General features: G+C 38.2%; 1 protein-coding gene across 1 annotated transcript in view; it reads left to right on the forward strand.

Annotated features, from left to right (window-relative positions):
- Window positions 1-24,096, forward strand: part of DHRSX (dehydrogenase/reductase X-linked) — a 162,353-nt gene that overhangs the window by 34,783 nt on the left and 103,474 nt on the right. The window contains exons 2-3 of the mRNA XM_031596141.2: window positions 2,748-2,855; window positions 16,050-16,118. Of these exons, the coding sequence (XP_031452001.2) occupies window positions 2,748-2,855; window positions 16,050-16,118 (177 nt within the window). The remainder of the gene's footprint in view (window positions 1-2,747; window positions 2,856-16,049; window positions 16,119-24,096) is intronic.

Consider the following 24,096-nt stretch of genomic DNA (forward strand, 5'->3'; position numbering starts at 1 on the left):
AGCTTGCCTTATGAGTTGTCATAGCTCAATTATCAATACAGTTTATGATTGGATTAATTAGTACTCAGAAGATAACTACTTGGTGGATTAGTAAGCTGACATTTTTGCTTTTTCGTGGGCATTTTTTCTGTGAGTATTTACACTTCTGCTACATGCAGGATTTGTACATGCTACTGTCTCGACCACAAATAACCTTTCCTGCTTTAGCAAGAAAGCAATGCTAATACGCCTTGTCTGTGTTTAAACCTCTTCAACCCTTCAGGAAGCACCTTATAATGGGTTTTCTGGTGTGGACTAAGGTGGACTAAGGAGTGTTTGTTTGTAAGAGGTGCTTATTAAGTGCCTTTAACTTTCTGAGCTAACAAACCTGAACTGGGTTATAAGAAACGTGGGTATTGGGAAGGTTGTATTTCACCTTTTTTTTCACAGTGAAATGATAGACTTCCTTCTTGGAGAAGCTGAAGGAGTCCTGGAAAATCCAGACATTTGAGTATCTGCCAGACTGCTTAGAGAAAAGCCTCTTTGCTGTTCTCCTCCTCACAATTCCAATAGTTCTGAGGCCATTTTTGCTCTTTTCCATATTGTTTCTGTCCTTTTCATTGGTTTTGGAGTTGCCTGCTGCCTTGTGACAACTATGGCTTGTTGCTGGGTAAAAGACCTGTCCCCTTCACGACTGGTATAAGAGATTGTGTTTTCTTGTAGTCTAAAACACCACCCAAGTTGAACAACACATGCATATTCTCCTCCCTTTTTCAGGACTTGGATCATTGGAGCACTGCAAAAGGGACTGAAGGTTATGTCCTTGCCAAATTTAAAATGTATTCAGTCACATACAAGGACTAGTCACATAGAGGTGATGACAGCTTGGATCACACTACAAGCATTTTATTTTTCTTCCTCTTTAAAAGAATTTATTTTCTGTTGCAAAAGTATTTTTTTGTTGTTGTTTTTGTACGTGTCGCTGACAGAAGACAAACCAGAAAAACACAATCTAAAAAAAGCTAAGATTGGTAAAGTAGTAAACAATTGGAAAAGACTTCACAGAATGGGAAATCTAGCCAAGCATTTAATAGCAGGCATAGCTTTGATATCTAAACCTAACTATTGAAAAAATGTAGACTTTTTATATACCATTCATTACGATCAATGTTTTTGGTAGAAATTGCAGGGCTGCTAATGTATCTAATTGAAAACTTTTAGGAAAACTCTTGACCATGGTTTGTTTAGCTCAACCTATATTTGTGAGGACACAAGCATGCATGGATGTCATTGCAGTAGGAATTAACATTCAAATAATTGCAAATAATTCACAGTCTACATGGGAAAGAATAAAACAGTTACCTGAAGAGAACAGGAATTCATGTTGAAGTACACTAAAAATAGATATGTGTTTAAGAAAAGATGAAATTTGGGAGTTGCTGTGAAGAAAGCAGCTTGTATCCATGCTAGTTCTGTTTTTCATAACTATGCGAAATACGGGTTTATGTTGTACAACAAAGAAATCCCCTAAAAACCTAGAAATCAAAATAGAAAATCCTTTGATAGATGAAAGTCAGCATCTACTTAACATTTGTTATCTATAATATTGCCTGCAGCCACTATACCATGGCAAAAGGAAATATTCAGCGCCGTTTTCCCTGTACAAGTATCTAGCAGCTTGTTCTAAAAACCAAACAGCAACTCACCTCAGTAGCACAAAGACCACAGGGGATTCACATGAAAGATCTGCCACCTCCTCAAAAACCATATTTGATATTTGACCTGATTTATGCCTACCCAAACAGTTAAATTAAACCTCTCACAGATGAGAGCCTCTGCTCCCACTTGGCTGGAGTGCTCCTGCTTTCCTGTAGAGCAGGAAGGCTTCCTGCCAGGCTGAGCTGTGCAGCCTGCATCCGTGCACCTTGCTCACCTTTGTGGCACTGAGGAATGGGATTAGAGTTGCAACCTGGTAGACTGGAGGGAGGGTGGACTTGGTGATCCTGAAGGTCTTTCCCAAACTGCAGGACTCTGGGATTCTACTTTCCTGACCTCCTCACAAGGTCCCGTCTGAGCAAGGCTGCCGCACTCCTGCCCATCATTAGCACCGTGACAAGGGCCAAAGCACCTCACTCCCAGCATCAGTATGGGACGTGGGCATTTCACCACCTTTTGGTTCCTTTGGGGGCAGAAGGGTTAATCTTCACACGATGGATTTAGGGCCTGTGCTCCACCTATCTGACCATCTCTTGCCTTGTGGTCAAAGGCATGTGCAGAGGGGAATTCTATGTGAGTGTCAAAAATGGCTTCTGCAGTGAGGGCTGTGGTGGATGGAAAAAGCAGATCTGTTGTATAATGCAAAAATTATGTTCTCATTTCTTCGGGGACCAGAAGTCTGTGATTTTCCACAAGCAGAGTACTCAGTTATGCAATTAAATTAGGTGGACTGGTTTCTGCCCTTTGCGTGGATGTGTCTGCTTTGGCTGAGTTCTTCACTGTGTCCCATGCTCCTGGCGGAGCAAATGTTGGACTCTGCTCTTTGTCATGCAAGAACTTTGCAGGATTTCATGCTGCCAATTGAATTTTTACATGAAGTAAACAGTCGCCAAGCTGACTTCTAACAGCTGTCAGGCTACTCCTTAACAAAATTAAGGCAATATTTTCGATGGACGGACTGTTAAGTGTGTGTCTCTTTCAGATGCATCTTAAGTTCTTAATCATGTTACTGCTATGACCTAACTTTGCATTATTTCTTTTTTTTCCTATAGTTTTCCCTACACAAAATGGAAAGGTTGCTATAGTGACTGGAGGTGCTAAAGGAATTGGTTACCATACTGTGAAGCATTTGGCAAGACTTGGCATGCACGTTATAATAGGTACAGTCATTATTTCCCAGATATTAATATATATATATATATATATAGTTTGTTTTAGAAAGTATTTTTTGTGTCTTTTATGGAGTATTTTCTTTCCAGTATAAGCATAAGTATGGAAGAGGAAAGATGGCAAGGGAAGAGTCAACTTTTAGCACAAATGAAAATTTGATTTATATTTTGCTTTGTCAGATTTTAAAGAAAAGTGAATTTTTTAAAAAATACAAAACTTGGAAGACTTAAAGTACTTTATGTGAAAAGTCAGCAAGAAGGTCATGGAAAAGACTTTAAAATCTGGACGTTATGTAAATATTTTAATAACTCATTTCTGATTTCCTTAACTGAGGATGAACTTGAACTTTAGCATCCACATATTCAGTAAGAGGAAAACTAATGAAAACCTCAAAGGAATATTCCACTGTTTAGTAGTACATGATCTGTGTTCTTTTGTCCAGAGCAGAGGAACAAACCTGTAAAAATCTCACATTTACTTCTCAGAGGTTCATTCATGTCAGCCTGAACTGGGATGGACAAGTCATCTTTTGGAAGTGCTTGTTTCTCTTCATTAATTTTAAAGTGTTTGTATGGTGGCTATGTTAGTTTAAGAAGTCATTTAGAACTTAGAATAGGTAAATTCTATAGGAATTCCAAAAATGGCCCAGAATTCAGAATTTCCTCTCTCTGCTACAGGCGATGTTAGTGAGATATTTTCCATGTTTTCTGAAGCTTTCATTGCTTCTACTAAATAAGTCTACTAAATATTTATATTACATCTATATTGGTATTATAAATATGATAAATGAATGTCTGCTACAGCATTATGTAACATCAGTAATAGCCAAATGCTTAAAACACCGTCTTTTTCTCCCTTTCTTTAACTTCAAGTAAGAAAACACTGCAACTTTTATGCTGTGAGTCTTCTGAAGTTTAGTTTTTTAATCACGGTGGCAAGCTGGTGATGACATTTTATTTAAATTTTATTCAGAACATACTCTCTTTCTCTAAGGTTTTGTATACATATCTTTTGAAAGAAAATAATAAAACAAACAAACAAACAAACAAACTCAAGCACGTAAGTACATACTAACCATGTATTTTCTGTGTTCTGTAGTAAGTAACACTAATGGACTTGCCCTGGAAGTGTGCAGGTGTAATGCAGAATACCACTTACTCATACAAATTTTAATAGATGTGTCAGAACTAAGCGTCTGTAAGAGGCAAACAGATGCTGCTATACATAGCTAGATGCTAGACACAGCTAATGTAGTGAGATGTAGCTAATGTTGGCATTAATATTTCAGTAAAGAAGTCACTTTTCATCTTGAAGGTGGACTGCAGAATGGACTCAGTGAGGAAACAAAAAGGCCGATTTTCTTCTCTTTGCGTAGATTTGGGGAAGTACAGAACATTGCTACTTTTTTGAAGACTTCATATCATGTAATGTTTAATATTTAGATTTTGTGTAACAAAATTCAAAGCAAAACATTTTGGAAAGGGAAGGGAATATTTACATCGTTTTTACAGAATCTACAAGCAAACCGATCTTACCTATTCATCATCACCATCTCGTAGATTTCATTTAGTCACACTCACAGCAAAGCTCTCACAAGCACAAGAATGTGTGGTCTGATGAGCCTCACTCATGTGCAGCCTGGAACAGAGTATGTCAGCTGCTGAGTTCTCTTTAATCTGTGGTTCTTTTTGATTGGAAATGACAAGCTAGTTTATGGACAGATCTTTTATGCCCTTTGGAGTCATCATCTCATGGTCTGTTTTCTGGTCTGTACTAACAGGAAAAGTAATGAAATAGGTGATATGCTACAACCTTGATGCTGTCCTCCCTGTGTCAGAGAGCATGGTCATCTGCTGGCAAGTCCACTGTACGATGATCTTGACATAAACAACATCCTTGAAATGTGCCCTTTATTATGAATAAAGGGCATTCTTTTAACTCCTTGCTCTGCTGTTTCTTCTGGTGCTGACAGATGTACGCATTTCCATTAACTCTTAATTTGTACCAGCCTTAATAATTGCATCATGAATCTCTAGAAGTGTAAATTAATGAAATTAATTATAGGAAGCAGTTGATGAGTAAGATTTTCAACTGATTTAATTCTTTCAGCCAAACTCTGACCTCAACACTGAGTCTGGTGAGTCAGAGCCATCTTTTTTGCCTGTGAAATTCTTCAGAGCAAGCAAGCCCTCTCAGTAGGATGGATAGTCTCAAGGTTTGTTCTGGCTGCAAGATTAAAACAGTCTCAAAAATGTATCAAATGCAGTGTCCTTCCATCCCTGTTGCTTATGGTAGGCCAGAAGTCTTCAGAGTATGCCCTGAAAGTACATGAGCATTCTCAGCTCCAGGCTGTGCAACCTACAGTAGGGAACCTGCTTTATCAGAGGGTTGGATTTGATGATCTCCAGAGGTCCCTTCCAACACCTATGATTTCGTGTGATTTTGTGAAGTGTGCTTGAGCTTTCTAGTGTAGGAATGTTTTCACCATATGTTTGTATGTAAATATGAGCTGATGTGAAAAAAGTATGGATGTTAGGCGAATTTGGGGTCAGGAAAGGGATCAGAGTCATGTTTTGCTCACGGTTAACTGTACTCATTCACTGAAAGCTTTTCTCCCATTGCAGGGACTAAATAATGGGAAAGTTTAGCAGTAAAGAATGATATCCCTGCAGCGGGCAAATGAGTTAAACCTGAATGTCTAATGCGAAGATGATTCACCACTTGTGATGGATGTGATTTTGACTCCATTTCACATTTTAGTGGAGTCAGTGTTTGAGTAACTTACATTTAAATCCAATCTAACAGTGAAATGATCAAGGCAAATATAAGTGGAAAGCATTCTTCCTGACGGAATAGGCAAATATAAGTGGAAAGCATTCTACCTGATGGAATATGCATAGTCACAATACAAAAAGGCAGCGGTCTCCCTCAGAGCATTTACAGCCAGCAGAGTGCTTTCACAGCTTCTTACTTTCCAATCCCAGCACTGCTGCACAGGGCTGCTCTGCAAAGTGCCGCTAGCCCTGTCCTCAGCCTCTTGCTGGGAAAAAGGTCAGCACAGATGCTGAAATGATGAAAGTAATTTTCTGTGAGTTATTTTGATAGAATTCATTGAGGCTTTTGGGCAGACAGCAGTACCATTTCTCACTCATTTGCTCTTAGTGAGCAAAGTTTTTACTGCAGGAAAGCGGGGACCCCTGGCAAGGAAGCTGGCAGTGGTGGGCTTTCAGAATCAGCTGTGCTGAGAGTTCCTGCTCCGTTACACAACTTGTTACTCAATAAATAAGCTTGCATTTCCTTCTTCAGAGAGGCAAATGACACACCATTTTTGGTACCTATTGATCAGTAGCTGATACTGAAGATAGTGTTTTGTGTGGATTCCAAATAAGTATTCTCCTATCAGTAAAGACATTGAAAATCAAGATGTCGTAGGTATTTTAATGACCACCAGCCCAGTGCAGTTCTGGTTCATGGTATTGGCCGTGGTTCTGTGAGTCTGAATTTAGATTGATTGGAAGCATGAATTCTTTGTATCCCTTCCATCCTTCATCACTGAAGTGAGTGCATGTTAAAAGTTCTCTCCTAAAGAGGAGCTTTAGTTTGATTTTTCCTTTTATGTTTATTTTTTTTTCCCCTCTGTAAATTAATAAGAGAAAACTTGGGGAAGAAAAAGAGTGGCAACATCTCATATAGAAGCTTTGATGTTTCTGTTTGAGAATGGTGAATGAAAATCAAAAGCTTTCGCACTTGACGATGTTGTACATATGCTACCCGGTATAAATCACCAGTTTTGTGGCAGTGTAATCAGTCTTTGGTGTTTGAGTATATCAGTGTCTCACATTCTAAAGGCAACAATCTAATTATATATATCAATTTATGTATATATATTCAAGTGAATTATCTTAGCAAGGGTATTTTGGCATAAATAAATGTACTTCCACAGCCAGAATCAGCACTTTGTCATCTCTGTAAACTCTGCAAGAGACCAAGCAGGAGATGTTTTTGTCATCTTTTTGGTTCAGATTAGTTTCCAATTTTTGAACAGGACTCTCTGTGCCAGATATCAGACAATTCTTATATGATATAAGGCTACAAAGTGACTTTAGAAGGATAATTAAACCCTATCAAGATGATGCAATTATACATTACCAAGACAGTTTGATTTAATTTCAGCTGCTCAAATTTTGTGTGGGAGACTTTAATAGTCTTTTCTTACAGTAGATAGAAGTATAAAGTGTGTAATTATTTCTAGGAAAGTATTGTCTTCCCAATTTTTCATGTGTTTTGTTAGGCCTGAATGGGTTCTAGGAGTAATCGGGAAACATCCAAAAGTCAACAGCTTTTCGGACTGGGTAATGTTTTTCTTTACTCAGTATGAAGACCACAGAAATGCAGGCAAATTGTCTTATAATTGGCATTCAGCTCGGTTTTTAGTACACTGTTATCAGGGTTATGAAAAACTCTACATAAAATGCTACACTGCCACATAGAGCCTCCCAGGTCTGTAAGAATTCTGTGGAATGCATTAGTCTCTAATTTCAGTCTGAAAACTGTCACCATCTTTGCTTTAAGAAGTCTTATTTTATGTTTCTTCATTCTGAACATTTCACCTGTAAAATTTTAGCAGTATTTTAAAGCTACTTATTTATGACAAACTTACTACAGCATTCATTGGGACATTTAAAAATTATATAGAGAGAAGCATTTTAAAAGACTTTTAGAGCACAGGAATTCACTTCTGGCTGGTAATCTTAATTAGAAATGTATTTCAATCAAATGTTAGATAATAAAATACTCGGATTAACTGAGTTTGTAAAAAGGTGAGTGGATGACATTTAGGTTAACGTAGTTTGGATTTGTAGAAGCCTTAAGGCAAAATACCTTCAGGTTCTTATGGAACAACACGTTCCAAAGGATAAGAGGAAATATTGTAATGTTTACAGATTGTGTGGTATTACAGAACACAAACATGAATGTCTATTTTCACAGTAGAGGATGTGTCAACCATGGAGTTCAATATTAGAGCCCGCACTTTCAATGTGTAATTCTAGAGAAGGGACAAATAGTGAAGTATCAAGTCTTTCCCATTGTATTAGATTAGTCAGGGTGGTAAAGACCAGTGCTATCTGTGAAGAATTGCAGAAAGACCATAGGAGGCTGAATACTTGCTGTTCAAAGGCACATGAAATTCAATGCAGGCAAATATGGTGTGATCAATATGGAAAAAATTGCAAAACATAGAGAAAAGTCTTGAAATGATGGCTTCTGTGTTGACCATCATCACTTCAGAGAAAGATCTGGGGCTACAATTGACTGCTCTATGAAATGTCAACGCTCAATAGGAGGTGAAAAATCTAATATTAGAAGTTACTAAAAAATGAACAAACAAAACAGACTGTGAATTTAAGGCTGTATAAATCCTTCATGTGCTAACACCAGAAGTACTGGTCTGAGTTCCTATCTGCTTATTTAAAAATGGATAGCATAAAAATTGAAGAGGCTTAGAGAGCAACAAGCTTATCAAAGTTACAGAGAATGCATGGCATGCAGGCTCCTGTTTATCACTAGTGAAATGCTTAACAAATGGTGTTGGAAAAAAGTGTTTTGTAGCTGAGATTTGATCTATCAAATAGTGCTATTATGTTCTTTCTATCTGTTGCAGTTTCCATGGAAAGAAATAGGAGACATTACTTTCAAGATGACCTATGTACATTGTAGGCTTTTTTTATTTTATCATATGAAGTTGTATAAACTCTCTGTAGTTTAGTGATGTAGACCTTCTATAAATCTGCTGTGAAGTGAAGTCAGGGAGTAGAAATGCACCTTCCTGCTGGGATTCTGGAATAATGTTCTCCAGCGGTAAAGAACATTATCCAAAATGTATCAATTAACAAAGTGACACAGAGTGGATCACTGCATGAAGTTCTTTCACAAGTTTAGAGGAAAAAAAAAAAAAAAGCAGCTTCATTTTAACAAGTGGCTTTAAAGATTGTAATTGTTCACTTCAGTTATTGGCAGGCATTATAATAAATACAGAGTTAAATATGTGGTGATAAACTTTGGAAAAGTTAGTGCAGTTTTTTTCAACATGGCAATTTATTAAATGCTTTGAAGTAGTCAAAAACCGTGTGAATTAATTAAACGTTCATTTTCAAAAGCTTTTGGCAAGTCTCCTGCCAAAAGATTTTAAAGTAGATAAGAGAGAGCTTAGTAGTTTAGTAGTTTAGTAGTTCTTGTAGTTTAGTAGCTGATTAGGAAACAAAAACCAACATTTTGAAATCATTTATCAGCTCTGGGATGAAACAGAGGGGCTCCTGATCCCATAGAGGTATGTTCAGAGTATTTATAAAATACTGTTACAGAAAAAGGCTGAACAGTAAGATGATGCATTTTGCACAAATGAATTTAGGACAGTCAAACTGATCTGACTACTGGTGATGAAGGGGCGTGAAGATCTGGCCCACCAGGAAAGGCTGAGGGAGCAGGGACTGTTCAGCCTTGAGAAGGGAAGTCTCAGGGGGGTCTTATCTGTGTGTATAAACACCTGATGAGAGTAGTGAAGAAAACTGAGCCAGGCTGTTCTCTGCAGTGTGCAGTGATAGGCCAAGATGCAATGGGTATAAAATGGAACACTGGAAGTACTACTGAAGTATGATCAAGTACTTGTTCATACTGAGGATGGCCAAACACTGGCACAGATTCTCCATTGGTGCCAGAGTCTCTAATCTGGGAGATACTCAGAGCTTGACAGGACACGGACCTAAGCAACCTGCTTTAGCTGATTCTGCTCCCATCAGGAGGTGCAGAGGAGCCTTCTTGCCCCAGCCATTATGTCAGCTTGTGAAGTCCTGACTGCCACAAAGAGCAATGAGAATTGCATAATATGGAGTGGCTGAGTGACACTGAAACTGAGTCACATCCTGATGACAGGATGGATAGAATATATAGCTGTATATTTACAGGAATAACATCCAAATCAATTGCTATCGTTCCAAAAAATAAAAAGAAAAAAGCCCAGTGATTTATTGTTGAAACTTCTCTGCAGAACATCTTTAATTTTGCTGCCAGTCATAAAAACCAATAAAATGTTACTACTTAGCAGGAAAGAAAACAAAAATGAGACAAGAAATGTCCCTCTTCCTTTGCAGACATGATTGGCTAAACCTGTTGTGAATACTCAAATGAGTCTGGTAGAACTGGAAAAAACTGGGATATGGGGTGGCTTTGTGCAAGGTGGGGCTGATGAACAAAGGTTCTTCTGCTTGCAAACAGATGACTGAGGTATGATATCATGCAGCTTTATACAATTATGTATGGTACAGAAAAAGTGAATAAGAAGGGATTGTACTCTTTCTTGTAAACAAAGTAGCAAACCTTCAACAATTAAAAACAAACAAACAAACAAAAATAACTAAAGCACAACCTTTCTAATGCAATTAAATGTGTCATTAAATCATACAGCTTATTGTCTCAGAACCCTCTGTAGGCCAAGGGCTTAAACATATTGAAAATGCAATTAGATAAAGTAGAGGGTAGGTTCATGGAGAGGCTAGGTTTGATTCAGGAAGCCTCTTAAACTACTTGCATCTGGAAGGGTGTATTAAGAAACCTTACTCTGCACTTAATGGTGTCGCTGAAAGTTTTTCCTTAAGCATTTGCTATTTGTTGCAGTGGGAAACAGGGCACTTGTCTGGGTGTATCTTGGGCTTGATGAACAGGGACTTTCTCATCTTCTCCTTGGTACTGTTGGGGTTGATGAATCCTGAGGCGATAATGGTGATTTGTTTTCTGCTTCCAAAGTGTCATCCTCCTTACTCAGTTTTGCTTCTTTTCTAAATAGAATGCTTACTGTGATATTTCTGCCTTTAACATCAAGAAGTCATGTATTCAATTGTGACTGCTCTTCAGTGACTGGCAAAGGATGTGTCCTTTGCATCACTTTCTCAATGCCTTTTGGTACCAGGACACATCCTTATATCTGAACAAGAAATTCAAGTATTGAATAACAAATTTATGACTTGGAAGTTTTATGGGTGAGAACTAAGACTTCTATTCCTAAGCAAGATGTTTTTATAGAAACTTTGATACATTTATTTAATTAAAAGAAAAAAAAAAAAAAGCATTAAGTCATTCATCTTTCCTAGACACGCTGTATTTATTATGCAGTACCATACCAAACACTCTGATAAAACCATAACCCTTATAGCATGAGCTGGTATTACTTTGTTTTTCTCGGGAGAGTTTGGGTGCCCTGGTAAACCCTGTCTTTTGGCCCGTGCTCCATTTGTATCAGTTCCCTTTCAGTCATAATGCGGATTAGACAGCACTGAAGAGTCTCCTTAATTCAAATTCACAGTTGGAACTGCTTATGTATCTTGCACAACATCATGCAAGGCACCTAACCATCACTGTACACATCTTCTTAATCACATGGTATATTTATATACAGTTAATTACCATAGTGCCAAGCTTCTCCTGAAAGTGGGTATATGAGTTGGAGTTTATAGACACCATAAACTTGGATTACTTGAAGAGATCAGTTAAGATCTTTGCATTGAAACTACCACATCTGCAAGTCCACTTTTCCTGCCCTTCCCTTCCCCAAATATCATAGCAGGAGTGGAGAAGGCCATAGGGCAAGCTGCTAATTCTGAAAAGCTATTCAGTTTTAGAGATTATGTGGTGTATATTTATGGGTAACTAGGAGAGGGGGTTGCTGTCAGTCGAGAGCCACACTGCCTCAAAGGGTGGCCTCAGCCTCCATGTATCTCTGCACCACAATGTCCTGAGCATTTTGGATCTGCTTGTTGTCTGCCTCAGGAACTCTTTATTTGTGTTTTGTTTTCGTGTTCATTTGCTGAAAGTTGTGAAATTCTTTCTTTGCTAAATCTGGCTTTTTTTTTTTTTCCAAACAGTCTTAAGCATTACAGGCTGCATCATTGTTCGGAGAATATCTTAAATTTCTTGCTAATGCCCTGTGCCTTAAAAGATCAAGATGGCAAATTCCCATTTCTATTAAAAGAATTGGAAAAAGCCTTGCTTTTTACCATGATCAATTTTGTACATCAGTTATGATTGTGATTAGTAATTGTCCTTTTGGAGAGATTTTCATCCTCAGAGGAATTAGGAATATTTTATAAAGAATGCTTATAAATGTATCAGGACTCCGTATCTAGTGATAGTGATAGTGTTCCTCTAATGCACAGATTCATTCAGCCATGTTAGGCTTCTAAGGACTTTGTTACTGCCATCCAATTCAAATTGGGCCATGCTCTGTGACAGTTCTATTGAAATCCCTGAAATAATTCTCAGTAAGAATCTGCTTAAACTTGTGAAGATGTCAGAGTCTGACCTCTAGGGTGAGATCCAATGCCTCCTACTACTGATAAGTATTTTTTGGTTTACTTTTATGGTGTCTTTAGTTCAGTGCACTTTGACTTGTGACACCTGTATAGGCAAATGTTGAAGAGGGGAGTCAATTTTTGACTAAAAGATGTATTTAAATTTATGTTCTATTTTTTTTTTTTTTTTCCAATATGAGCCTTTATACTTTACTAAGAACTAGAATTTTTCATGCCATTAATATGATGTCTGTTTTTATACAGGTACATTCATTGAGAATGGAATTTATTTTTATGTTATTAGTTTTATTTTCAGACTTGGTTGTAGTCAGTGTTGTTACTGAATCAGTTGCATCTGAATTTTTCACTGTTTTGTGGGACGGATACGGAAAACCTCAGGCATGGCATTGAAGAGCTTACATGCATAGACAATTCTTGAGACAACTGTAACCACTTTGAGCTCCCCATAGACACTTTAAATTTGCATTAAAAAAAAAAAAAAAGCAACAGGGTTATTGCAGTTTTAAGTACTTTGATAATCTAAGCTTTCAAGACATGTAATATCTTTTTCTTAAAGCTTTTGTTTTGATTTCTCACTGCACTAAAACATGATTTATCTTACTTTCTCATCCTACCCTCCATTCTTCTTGCATCCAGAGTAGGCAGATCTCATGCTGCAGATGCTACTGAGTTTAACATGGATACATTCTGAGTTGGATAAATCTGGCATGTTGAAGGTATGAAAATGATGCAGGTGGATACTCCTGCATATCACAAAGTTTTCTAAACACTTGTTACAATTATATTGCTGAGGACCTGATGACATTAAGGATTTTACCCTCATTTAACAAACTATTGCTCTCCTTAATTTAGAGCACTGTACTCATTCCTGCTTAGTGGGCTTGGAAGCTGAGTCCCTCAGTAAGCCACCACTGTCAAAAAGAAATCCAAAGTTTGATTTTTACAGACCTAAAACCAATTTTGCTGTCTTGGTGTCTTTACAAGTTATTATTATTATTTTTAATTATTTTTAATTTAGAATAATTAATGTAGCACTTAAGAGGAGGTTTCTATTTTTCATACCTTTTTCATTCATTTTACTTGGTGGATCCCACAAGGATATACTCAAAGAGTATATAAAGCAGTACAATTATTCAGTCTCCCTTAATTCTTCCATCCATTCTCAGGAAGGGGACACTGATCACTTTAAGCAAACGTAGAGGTGTAGATCTCTCTCCCAGTTTTATGGTAACTTTGTGATCATGTGTCTTTGAATTTTATGTGAGGATTTTGGTCATCTGCTCAGTCTCTCTTAGAGATTCTTCTTTGAAAGATGCATTTCAAAAGCCTCTATCACAGTAGCTGAGGTTATTTTGATTCTATGATACTCAAGTTTCCAGGACCTAGTTTTTGAACTCTTTGTTGAATCAGGCTGGAAACAGACATTTGAAGTGACTGTTGAGCAAAATAATTATTTTATCCCAGTGGTCTAGAATGAAAAACATGCAAATATGAATAAAATGAGCTCATTTGAAGGGTGCTGAGCTTTAATGAATAACCATTTATATAACAGCAAAATAAAGCAAATTAAAATCTGTTGTGAATACAAGCTCTCTTAAAAGAACAAATTAAGTGAACATACTGAAAGTAAAGTCAAATCAAGTCACTGAAACCTTAACAAGCATGTTCTCTGCACAAGGAGAGCTGAATGAAAGAGAAATCACATCAGTCCTTCACGGAGTTGGCACCAAAGTATGTTTGTTTTCAAAACCAACGATCTATTTCGTGTCATAACGCACTGAGTTTGAGGCCTTACACTTGTAAATCACTTTGGGTGATACGATGAGGAAAACTGATCCCTCGCCCATCACCCATCTGCCCTGATTTCCCCAGATGTGGGAATTTTACTGGAGGTTTGTTTGTTGACACTGCATCCCTTTGTAGAAATTAGCATCAAGCTGAACATTTCTGTAAAACTCTGGATATTCCAAGGGGAAAAAAACACAGAAGGACAGAAATACTGGAAACGTCTGCTTTGTTCTATTATTATCTGTTATTATTATTATCAGTCCGAGTAATATAATTCCAGTGTTAATGTAATTTATAAAGAACAGTTATAGGCCAGAATGACCCTAGGTTTTATGTGAGAATAATCTTCAGTATCTGAAATGTTAAATATTATTATTTTGGTTTCATATATTTAAATACCGAGTCTTCTTGCATATCATCAAGATAAAGATGCATATTGCAAATCATTGTTTTTTACTGCTCAAATACAGATGCACAGCAAGCTCTCCATTCTCAAAATAATGCATTTGTCTACTTCCTCAGTGGCCAACTTGTCCCAAAAATCTCATTCCAGTGCTCTGTGCCTTCAGCTAGTGCAACCAATGGATAGCACGTGGTCTGTCTCAAAGGGTCAGTCCCACTTTTGGAACATTCTTTGTGAGATCATATTAATGCAGATTAATAGATAAAATATTTCAATATAAAGCATGTTCTCACTTCCTAAATTTAGATGTAACAAGCCCACACCAACTAATATGAGCAAGAGGTTGAGCCAGATGACCTATTTCATAGAATCTTAGAATCATGGAATCACAGAATGGCCTGGATTGGAAGAAACCTCAAAGATCATCAAGTTCCAGCCCCTCTGCCAGGTGCAGTGTTGCCAACTTCCAAATCAGGCACCAGATCAGGCTGCTCACGACCCCATCCAACCTGGACTTGAAAACCTCCAAGGATGGGGCATTCACAGCCTTTCTGGGCAGCCTGCGCCAGTGCATCATCACCCTCTCACTGAAAAATCTGCCTCTGACATCTAATCTAAATCTCCCCTCTTTTAGTTTAAAACTATATTTGCCCTTGTCCTATCATTGTCAGCCCATGTAAAAAGTTGATTTCCCTCCTGCTTATAAACTCCATTTGAATATTGGAAGATCACAGTGAGATCTCCCCTGAGCTTTCTCTTAAGGTTCTTTCCAATCTTAACTCATTCTGTGATGCTGTGATTCATTCCCTGCTACGGATCTAACAGGAGAATGAGAGGACAGGATAATTGTAAAGGGGTACAGTATAAATAAAGGCTGTGCAGTAACCAGGGCAGAGTTTTGTATAATTAGGAAAAAAGAGAAGACAACTACATGAAGTTCAAAATAGATATCAGTATTAGTATCTAATTTACATAATAAATAATTAGATATTTTTATGCTTCATACTATGGAAAAATGTTTCTGGATTTATAAATAGAATGTCAAACTTTGTGTAAAAACTTTAACTTGTACTTCCAAACAGAATATTTTTCTTGCACTTGTCTTTTTCCCTCTTATATAAATTATCAAAGAACAATTGCCAAAGAAGTATACAATTGTACCCCTCAGCTGAATGGCAGAAAAACCCTTTATTTGGTGCTTTATCATGTTTTCTGTTAGCGCTGATGAAGCTTTTCCTTAGCACTCAGACCAGGTTTGCAGGGCCTTTCCTCCAGCTGTGAAGTTCTTCATTTGGAAAAGAACAGAGAGTGGTCCGCTCTCACTTGCAGAAAATATTTCTTAAAGTCTGAATGTGATGTAACTCACCTGTCTCTCAGACTGACGTCCACGTGCAGCTGGTCCAGCCAGCAAGTGGTCATAGCTTGTATGAATAAATGAGGTAAACAAGCAGAACTCATGTGAACAGTGGGGTATTTGAAGACTTCTGCTGCTCTGACAGTCATGAATCATGCATTTTCATTTAAAACTTTTTTGTTGGTTTTACACTGTGGTTAACCTATAACAATGGCTGGCATACAATTAACTGTTCCTGGTTTGCATCACTAATTTTGTATTTTCTATATTGTGACAGCTGGAAACAGTGAGAGAGAAGGCCAAGAAGCGGTGAGGAAAATAAAAGAAGAAACTTTGACTGGAAAAGGTAACACACTGTATCCTCTTCTTCATGGAACTCTTTATTGCTGTATTTTTTTCTGAAGCATGTGTATTGAGTGCGATGGTTCTGTGTCTGGGCATAAAATCAGACTAGTAGTCATTTGTACTACAGAGAGAGATTGAGAGCAGGGAAAGGTGTGCTCTTTTTCATTGCTATCCTCACCTCTCATGGTGTTCATAATCCCATAATATGGTGATTTTAGGGAAGATGTTTGTAAAAGAGCAGGGATGCCTAACTGGGTAATTCGGCACATTGGGTTTTTAATCCTTCACAAGAAAAGCAGTTTTCTTAAAAAGATGGACCTATCATATCAATCCAAAATTCCAGTGTTTTTGTGGTTCTTTCGAATTTGTTGTACTTTATTCTGATGAGAGATCGTGTTGGGGGAGACATAAGGAGAGCATGGTTTCATATCTGAGAAAAGATATATTGCAAAGTATCTGCTGTGCAATTATAACTTGCAATTTATCATGGAGGTTAGTACATCTAATATTTCCATCTCTTGGGTTCCTTGGGTGTAGTTCCTAGTAGTGTGTGATGATTCATTGCTGCCACTTTGATGTATCATTTCTTGGCAAAATAATAGGGCAGTGCTGGTACTCCACCCAATTTAGTATCTTCATGACTTCTTCTGAGATCTGATTCTGTTTTTGTGCCTCTAATAACTACTGTTACGATGATCAAAATAAGGTAATTATTGTGTTAAAAAAAACCTTTCATTAAGATTTATCTTTTGACTTAAATAAATGTGCACCAATGGTAGCCTCAGGATACATGTATGCTAGTTGAAAGCATCATAAATTAAGGCATAGTCAGAAGGATCATGAAAGCAAAAAGATAATTATTACATCATTTAAATATTTTGCTGGAAGTTTCTGTACAGAGACCAAAAACATTTGGAATTAATTACATCACGTGACCTGCATGAAGTTGAATAAACTTGCTTGCTCACACTTCTGTGATAGCAGGTTTATCTGATCGCTCTGAAGAAAATGGGCTTTAACCTTCATTTAGAAATGTTGTCAATATCTGGCTCACAGTTTGAGGAAGCTGAAACTGCATGCAACTTGACTGAAGTTGTTCCCCATTGTAATTATGATGACCGAGGCTTTACAATAGGATCATGTAGTTCAGATGGAAGGGATCTACAAAGATCATGAAGTCCAACTGCCTGACTGCTTCAGGGCTACGCAAAAGTTAAAACATATTACTGAAGGCATTGTCCAAATACCTCTTTAACACTATGAAACTATGTACAGTTTCAGGTCTTGATATATTTGACCTAAAAACAAACTGGAGGAGTATTGCCTTTGCAGAACGTTTCTCTAATTGGGTGATAGTTATATTTGCAAGTGCATTACTCTGTATAAAGGATTTATGTAAGCCTGGGAAGCAGTTCTGTGTTCTTGATTATCACTGAATTTGCATGTTGTTGAAAGACATATGCAGGTATTTTACAATACTGAGCTGTGGGAACATGCCACCTTATCAAAGACAGCTAACTGTTCAACATCATTTTAGTCACTGCGTAAAAACACGATCAATTGCCTTGACCATTTTCTTTTTTTTTCTTTCTTTCTTTTTGGAGCATTTTCAGTATATAGCATGCAGGCTGCAGCATACGTGTTATACAGCAAAAGTAAGCAAGAGATTTTATCCACTCCTTATTTACTCCCTGAACAGAGCACAGACATCACCAGAGACAGCTCTGGGGAAAGGCCATGCTTGTTGAATGCATGTAATTATAGTGTTATCAGAGGTGATACCATCCTTCTACTTCTTGCCCCACTGTCTGTCTAGAGCTCTGTCTGCTCTCTAAAGCTAAGTAAGCCTACTTGACATAATTTGCACTCACTTCAGGGACAAGTGAGATTCAAAGCATGTACATGAATGGTTCCTTATGAAGCAGCTGATGAGCAGTAACAGAGGTTATGCTTTTTGCAGCAGCAGCTGAGCAAGACGTGAAGAGACGATTGGTAATAGTTTTGAGCAAAGGAAGGCAGGAAGCCTGGTTTCCCATGCTGGAGGCATTGAAACTAGAGCCAGTACCACAGAGATGGAAGAGTGTCAGAGAGGGAGGAAGTTCTGGTAGTTCCTCTATGAGGTGGTAATGCTAATAGGGCACATAAAATCTAAGCAATGTGTGATATCACCTCTAATACCGCACACTCTCTCCCATGCTACTACACCAGAAACCTCCTTGGTTCCTTATTCCCCATTCCTGTTGACTCCAGATTCTTCAGGTGCACCTCTCAGTTTTGGGTTTTTGTGCTGAGTTACCTGTTGCTAAACTTAAATGACGAGGAAGGAGGTAGGGAGGAATAAAGCATGGATCCTGGGAGGCATGGTAGACCTAATTTGTTTGACTATCAGACTCCTCCAATATAAAGCAGTCAAAACCATCAGATATCCAGAAGAGACCCTGGGAAGTTCTGCATTGTCATGAAAATAATTATTACTTTAGTACTATTTCCAGCTGACTGAGGACAACAGATTGCTACAATCTGAAAGGTAAGGCTGGGTGAAACCAGAATGATGTGGGTATTTATCTATCTTGTTTCTATTTGTTAAATTGGGAACTTCTGCTGTTAATAGTAGCAGTTATGTCTGGGAAAGTTTTTGATGACCAGGAATCACCGCAGAGATAGTCTAATTATGTAAGTTTCAAACATACACGTAGGGTGTGCCTGTCTGTATTAGTGGGTGAGTTCAGACCAGGAGAGCACTTTTCAGGCAACACTCGGTTGTTGCCTGCTTGCCGAGCTCTTGTCTGCATAATGAATGGTGCAACGGGCTGTGGATTCTCCTTGCACAGAACTAACCTGAATGGGAGATGAGCTGCAGCAGTAAAAAAGCATTAGCCCACAGGAGCAAACTCGAAGCTTCTTTGAAATAAGAGCCCCAGCGACTTGTCAGGTCTCCAGCACAAAATGAGCTCTAGATTCACTTCTGTTGATCAGAATTACCTGTTGATTGTACCTATTGTTTTAGCCATTATCATAGTTACTAGCTCTGAACAAATCTCATTGACTTACAGGATTTGGAAATTACTTTGATAACCATAGCTGTGAATGATACTAGAAAAGACCCACCTTTCAGTGTACCTAAATAGAGTGTATCTCAATTACTGTCTCTGCAAATGAAAGCTGGGTTTAGCCTGATGATTACAAACATACAAATATTGGAAAGTAATATATAAACATAAATGAAGGCTTTATTCATTCCAGCATAGGTTCAGCAATTAGCAAAAGTTTATGCACAAATATCACTTAGCATAGCACCAAGGAAATGCTCTCACAACTGCTGTGCAGGAGCTGGAGTTGCAGCTAGACTCAAAGGAGAAAAAATTAAAAGTCAGTTAGAAAATGGGGTGTAAAAGTCATATTAAGCAAAGACCTCTTCAAAAGGAGAGGCCTGTGTTTAATCTCACCCAACATTTCTGTGGCTATTCAAATAAAACCACAATTATAAAACTAAGCACTGAATTTACAGCATTAATGAGGCTTCCGTTTGAAGCTAGTGAGAAAGGAAGAAGAGACTTTCTCACTGAGAGTCAGAGGAATGCAGAGGTTAGCATGGAGGCAACCAAATTGTGTTATTCACAGTCTGACCCACATCAAGGCAGTGTGGGCCAGGCAGTAGGTGGAACGATATCATCTTGGAAACACTGCAGTTCGCATGCATTCAATGAGCCTGGCCTTTTCCCAAAGCTTTCTCTGGGGATGTCTGCACTATGTATGGCTCAGCCAGGGAATAAGGAGAGGACAAGGTCTCTTGCTCCCTTTTGGCATACAACCTTCTAATGAGCAAGGAGACCTTCCTTATTATCGGAGATCTGGGAACAAAGAGTTTGCCCAAAAGAGGAGGGGGTTCATCTAATCAATAGGTGCCAAGCCTAATTGCAGAATGCCTCATGGGTGGTTGCTCCACTGGGGTTTCCTTGTGTGTGAAGTACCAATTTTAACAAAGCTGCACAGTTTTTTTATAGCTATTTGTTGTTGGCTTTCCCTGCAGGACAGAAGTTAGGTGCCTAGAGCTCCCAGATTTCCAAACTTTTAGATTTGTTTTTGTCCAGACTTTTAGATTTTGTTTTTGTGGTTGCATGGGCCAGGACTGTGTAGAGATGTCGTTATGGAAGAGTGCATTCCAGCTGGTGAAAATGAGTAGAAGATATCTGTGGTTGAGATATGTTATCTATCTCAAGATGTGCATAAGCTTGTGTGATTTATGCTTGCTCGTGTCCAATTTGTTTTCAGTGGTGTAGGAGTTATTAAAGTGTGACATGCTGTGTTCATGGCAATATCTACTGTGGCTGCTCTGTCCCTTCTACCACATCCCTCCTTTGGTGTATTTTTTTTCTACCACTGCCGATGCTGAAAGACCTGTAAGGATGTCTTAAAGTGATTTTTAGTAACAGCAGTAACAATTTTAATCTACATGTTTTCATTTTTCCTGCTGATGTATTATCATCAGTACTTAGCATTGTCAGGTCAAGGTCTGCCCTTGTTACAGTTGTATGACTGAACTCTGGCCTCATGGATGTATCTTGAAAGACAGGGTGACGATATGAGAGAGGAGTAAAGAAGTCTCTATCTGACAGTGTGTCACTTTGCAGAGACCTGTATGGAACTACAGAGCACTTCTGTCTTGTCACTTGAAGATTCTTGCCTAAGTATCAAGATTGGTTTTCTTCCTATGGGCTAGTATAAGGTTATTTCAAGTATATTCAAGCTATATGAAAATACCTAAATCTTGAATAGTACTGTATGTGTTAAGCTTAATCCAAGTCTATAAGGACTGGGTCCTCCATGTGCATGAGGGACAGAAGACCCTTTTCTAGAGTCAGATAAAGTAATACAGCGAATAAGAGTTTCTCTGTACTCATACCATTTACATCCTTTACCCAGTGAAGCAAGTGCCTCTTTGCTCTGCATTAATCCATAAAAAGGTATCTCCAAAGCCCTCTGATAAAACCATATAGGTGAATAGTTCACAAATCAATTGTCAATCTTTTCTGTTTGCTTTATGTAATATTTCAGTGCAAAAACATCTGCTTGTTCCTGTCTTTTTTGTTCTCCTGTTGACTTTGCACATAACTTGTTAGAAGATTTTTCATCTCAGTGCTTGTTGATACTTAAAACAATAGAGAATCTCCTACTTTTGGTGATTCTTGAGACACTTTAGAATATGAGTTGTCATGTTAACAGGGTGGTAATTCAGACATTAACAGCAATGCAAATGTGGTTTAAAAAAAAAAAAAAGAAAGCTGAAGATCTCATTAACACAGTGAAGATAAAGTCTTTCAAATATAAAATGTATTCATAATACAGACACAAGTTCTGCCTGTTAGCTTCCTAAATTCCCATTTCCATTGGAAGTATAAAACACATTTCATTAAAAGGCTCAGCCACTAGGAAACATGATTTTCTCTTATTTAAATTATTTCTAATTGAAATTTAGAGACAAAGAAGTGCACAGGTGTCGCTGTAGGCAGAATAGCAAAATGCTTTCAGCTGTTTTGAAATGATTTTCTGACTATAAATCACCTAAGCTTTGTGTGATTAATGGGACCAGAGTTCTGAGGTTAGAATTTTGCTGATTGTGCTTTCTTACTGAAAGGAAAGGTAGAGAAAAGGGATTTTGAAATGAAATTGCCTCTGCAAAGCCTGAAAATACTTCCATTTCACCCTTTGTCATGATTTTGATCTTTTTTTGTGTAACTAGTGTCATGGTGCCAAGCAGTGGCCTGATAGAGGTGCTCCTGGGTCTGACACCTGCTATAACGTGCCATTAGTTTTTCAGTCAAGAGCAGTAGTTACAGGCAGGTTCTGTGAGCTATTTCTAGACCTTGTCTCCGTCCTCGAGAAAGCTGCCAAAGAATGCTGAAAGATAAAGCCAAGAAAAAAGCAATTTGTTTTCTCTCTGGAATGCTTTCATATCTCTTCTCCAAGATCTACTTTATATAATCCTATCTTCCATGGGCTATGCGTAGGACTTCAGAAGTTAATTTGCTTATAGGGAGTAGAATATTTTCTACAATATAATACCATCAACTTCTGCACAAGGGATCCAGCTGTCAGAACAGTGGAAAACTTGTGGCTTGAAGTAAACACTGGGTAATCAGAGCTATATTTGAAGCACTTATGGGCTGCACACATTACCTTCCAAAGGTGAACTGAATGTGAATCAGCAGACATGAGCATGCAGACAATGCTGGTTTTTCATTGCTGGCTCCAAATTCTTTCAGTCGTGGTGCAGTGTCCCCTTCCTAGCTGCTTTTCAGGCTTGTGAGTAGCAGTGCAAGCAATCAGCTTTATGTTGGAAAGCACAGAGACCTCTGACTTGAAAAGAAACTGCCCAGATAGGGAGCACTCAGGTGTAGGAAGCACAGGCGTCACTGTGGCTGGACAGCAAGGCTCCAGAAGGAGCCCTGAGCTTCTTTCCTGAGGCCTCTGTACTTCTGAATGGGGAATACTAGTGATTCCATGCTTGTGTTTCAAGGGTCATTTTTCAAAATCAAAGAACAATAGCTTTGAAATAGGGGTTTCAGTTCTGAAATGGGTTGTGAGCTCTATTTGTAAGGAGGCCCCTGTGGAAGGTCGTAAAGGTGGCTGACTGAGGTCCTGGAGCACCTCTCCTGTGAGGGGAGGCTGAGAGAGCTGGGAACCTTCTGCCTAGAGGAGAGGAGGCTCAGGAGAATCTTGTCTGTGTGTATTCATACCCCATAGGGGAATTAAAGACGAAGGAGCTTCTCAGTGGTGCTCTGTGAGTCTGTGAAATTTTAGCATCCAGAAACATGTGAAACCCTGTCTGCTGGCTACCAGTCTTTGCCTTCTATCTTTGTGGTATAAAGCATTGATTGTGATGCCCTGAGTACAAGAACTGGAACTGATATCCATTTCTAGAGCGCAAACTCATCCAGGAATTACATCAGTCTACATGCAGTGCCCATAATAAGACTCTTAGTCACAAATAATGGAAAGAACAGCAATAATGTGGCCATAATGGAGTCTTAGAAAATAGGTATTTGAGAAAAACTTGAGAGCAGTATTAGAAAACATCCAAACAAACAAGAAAACCCCAATTAAACGAAAAAACACTGTCTAAGCAGATAAAATATTTCTTCTGTGAAAAGAGGGGAGACTGAAGTAACATCGATTTTGAGAGCAATAGTCTGTGTAAAAAGACCTGGAAAGATTGCCCATGCATCGGGAATAGCTTGCCCCCCCCCCCCCCCCCTTTTTTTTTTCCCCAGGGCATAGACTAATATATTTTATCTAAGTTTCAAATAAAATGTGAATAAAATGTGCCTAAGATTGCATAATATGTGACATCTCTGCCACATTTTCACATTCAGAATGGAAATTAGCATGCCCATGTACTTCAGAATGCTTCTCAGCCTAATTAAAGGCTTGAATGAAACGTGTAGTGCCAGAGCACTCTTATAGTCTTTTCTCCTACTTTGTGCTATAAAGTCTTGCTTGTAAGAGAAAAAGAAATCTTCCTCAGGAAATGGATAAACACTTGAATTAATCAAAGCATCTAACATGAGAATCATTAGATGTCTGATAATCATGCCTGCATTTGGATTTTAAATTGAGGTGGTATTTCTCCGCCATGTGATATGAAATGTTACCAAGATCTGATTAATTTCCCCAAGATAATAACTGGCTGCGTGTAAGTCCTCTTTTAAACATTATCTCTGCTACAGTTTTCTCTTACCAACATTACAGTTGATTTCAGGCTGGTTAGGAGTAGCTCTTCACAACCAGTATAACTTGAGGAAACAAAGCACATCAAATTATCTTTCCAACATTTAGTTCAACCTAGCAGAAAGACAACCCTTGTCATTGTTTTGCCTTCCAAGCATGGAGAATCTGTGGGCCTATGATAAGAGAGATCTCCATGGATCTGGGCAGGATTTTCTGTTGTTTCATATTTCATCTCATTCTACTCCATGCTC

This window comes from Phasianus colchicus, chromosome 1 (assembly GCF_987193195.1).
Source record: "Phasianus colchicus chromosome 1, bPhaCol1.hap1.1, whole genome shotgun sequence".
Taxonomy (NCBI): domain Eukaryota; kingdom Metazoa; phylum Chordata; class Aves; order Galliformes; family Phasianidae; genus Phasianus; species Phasianus colchicus.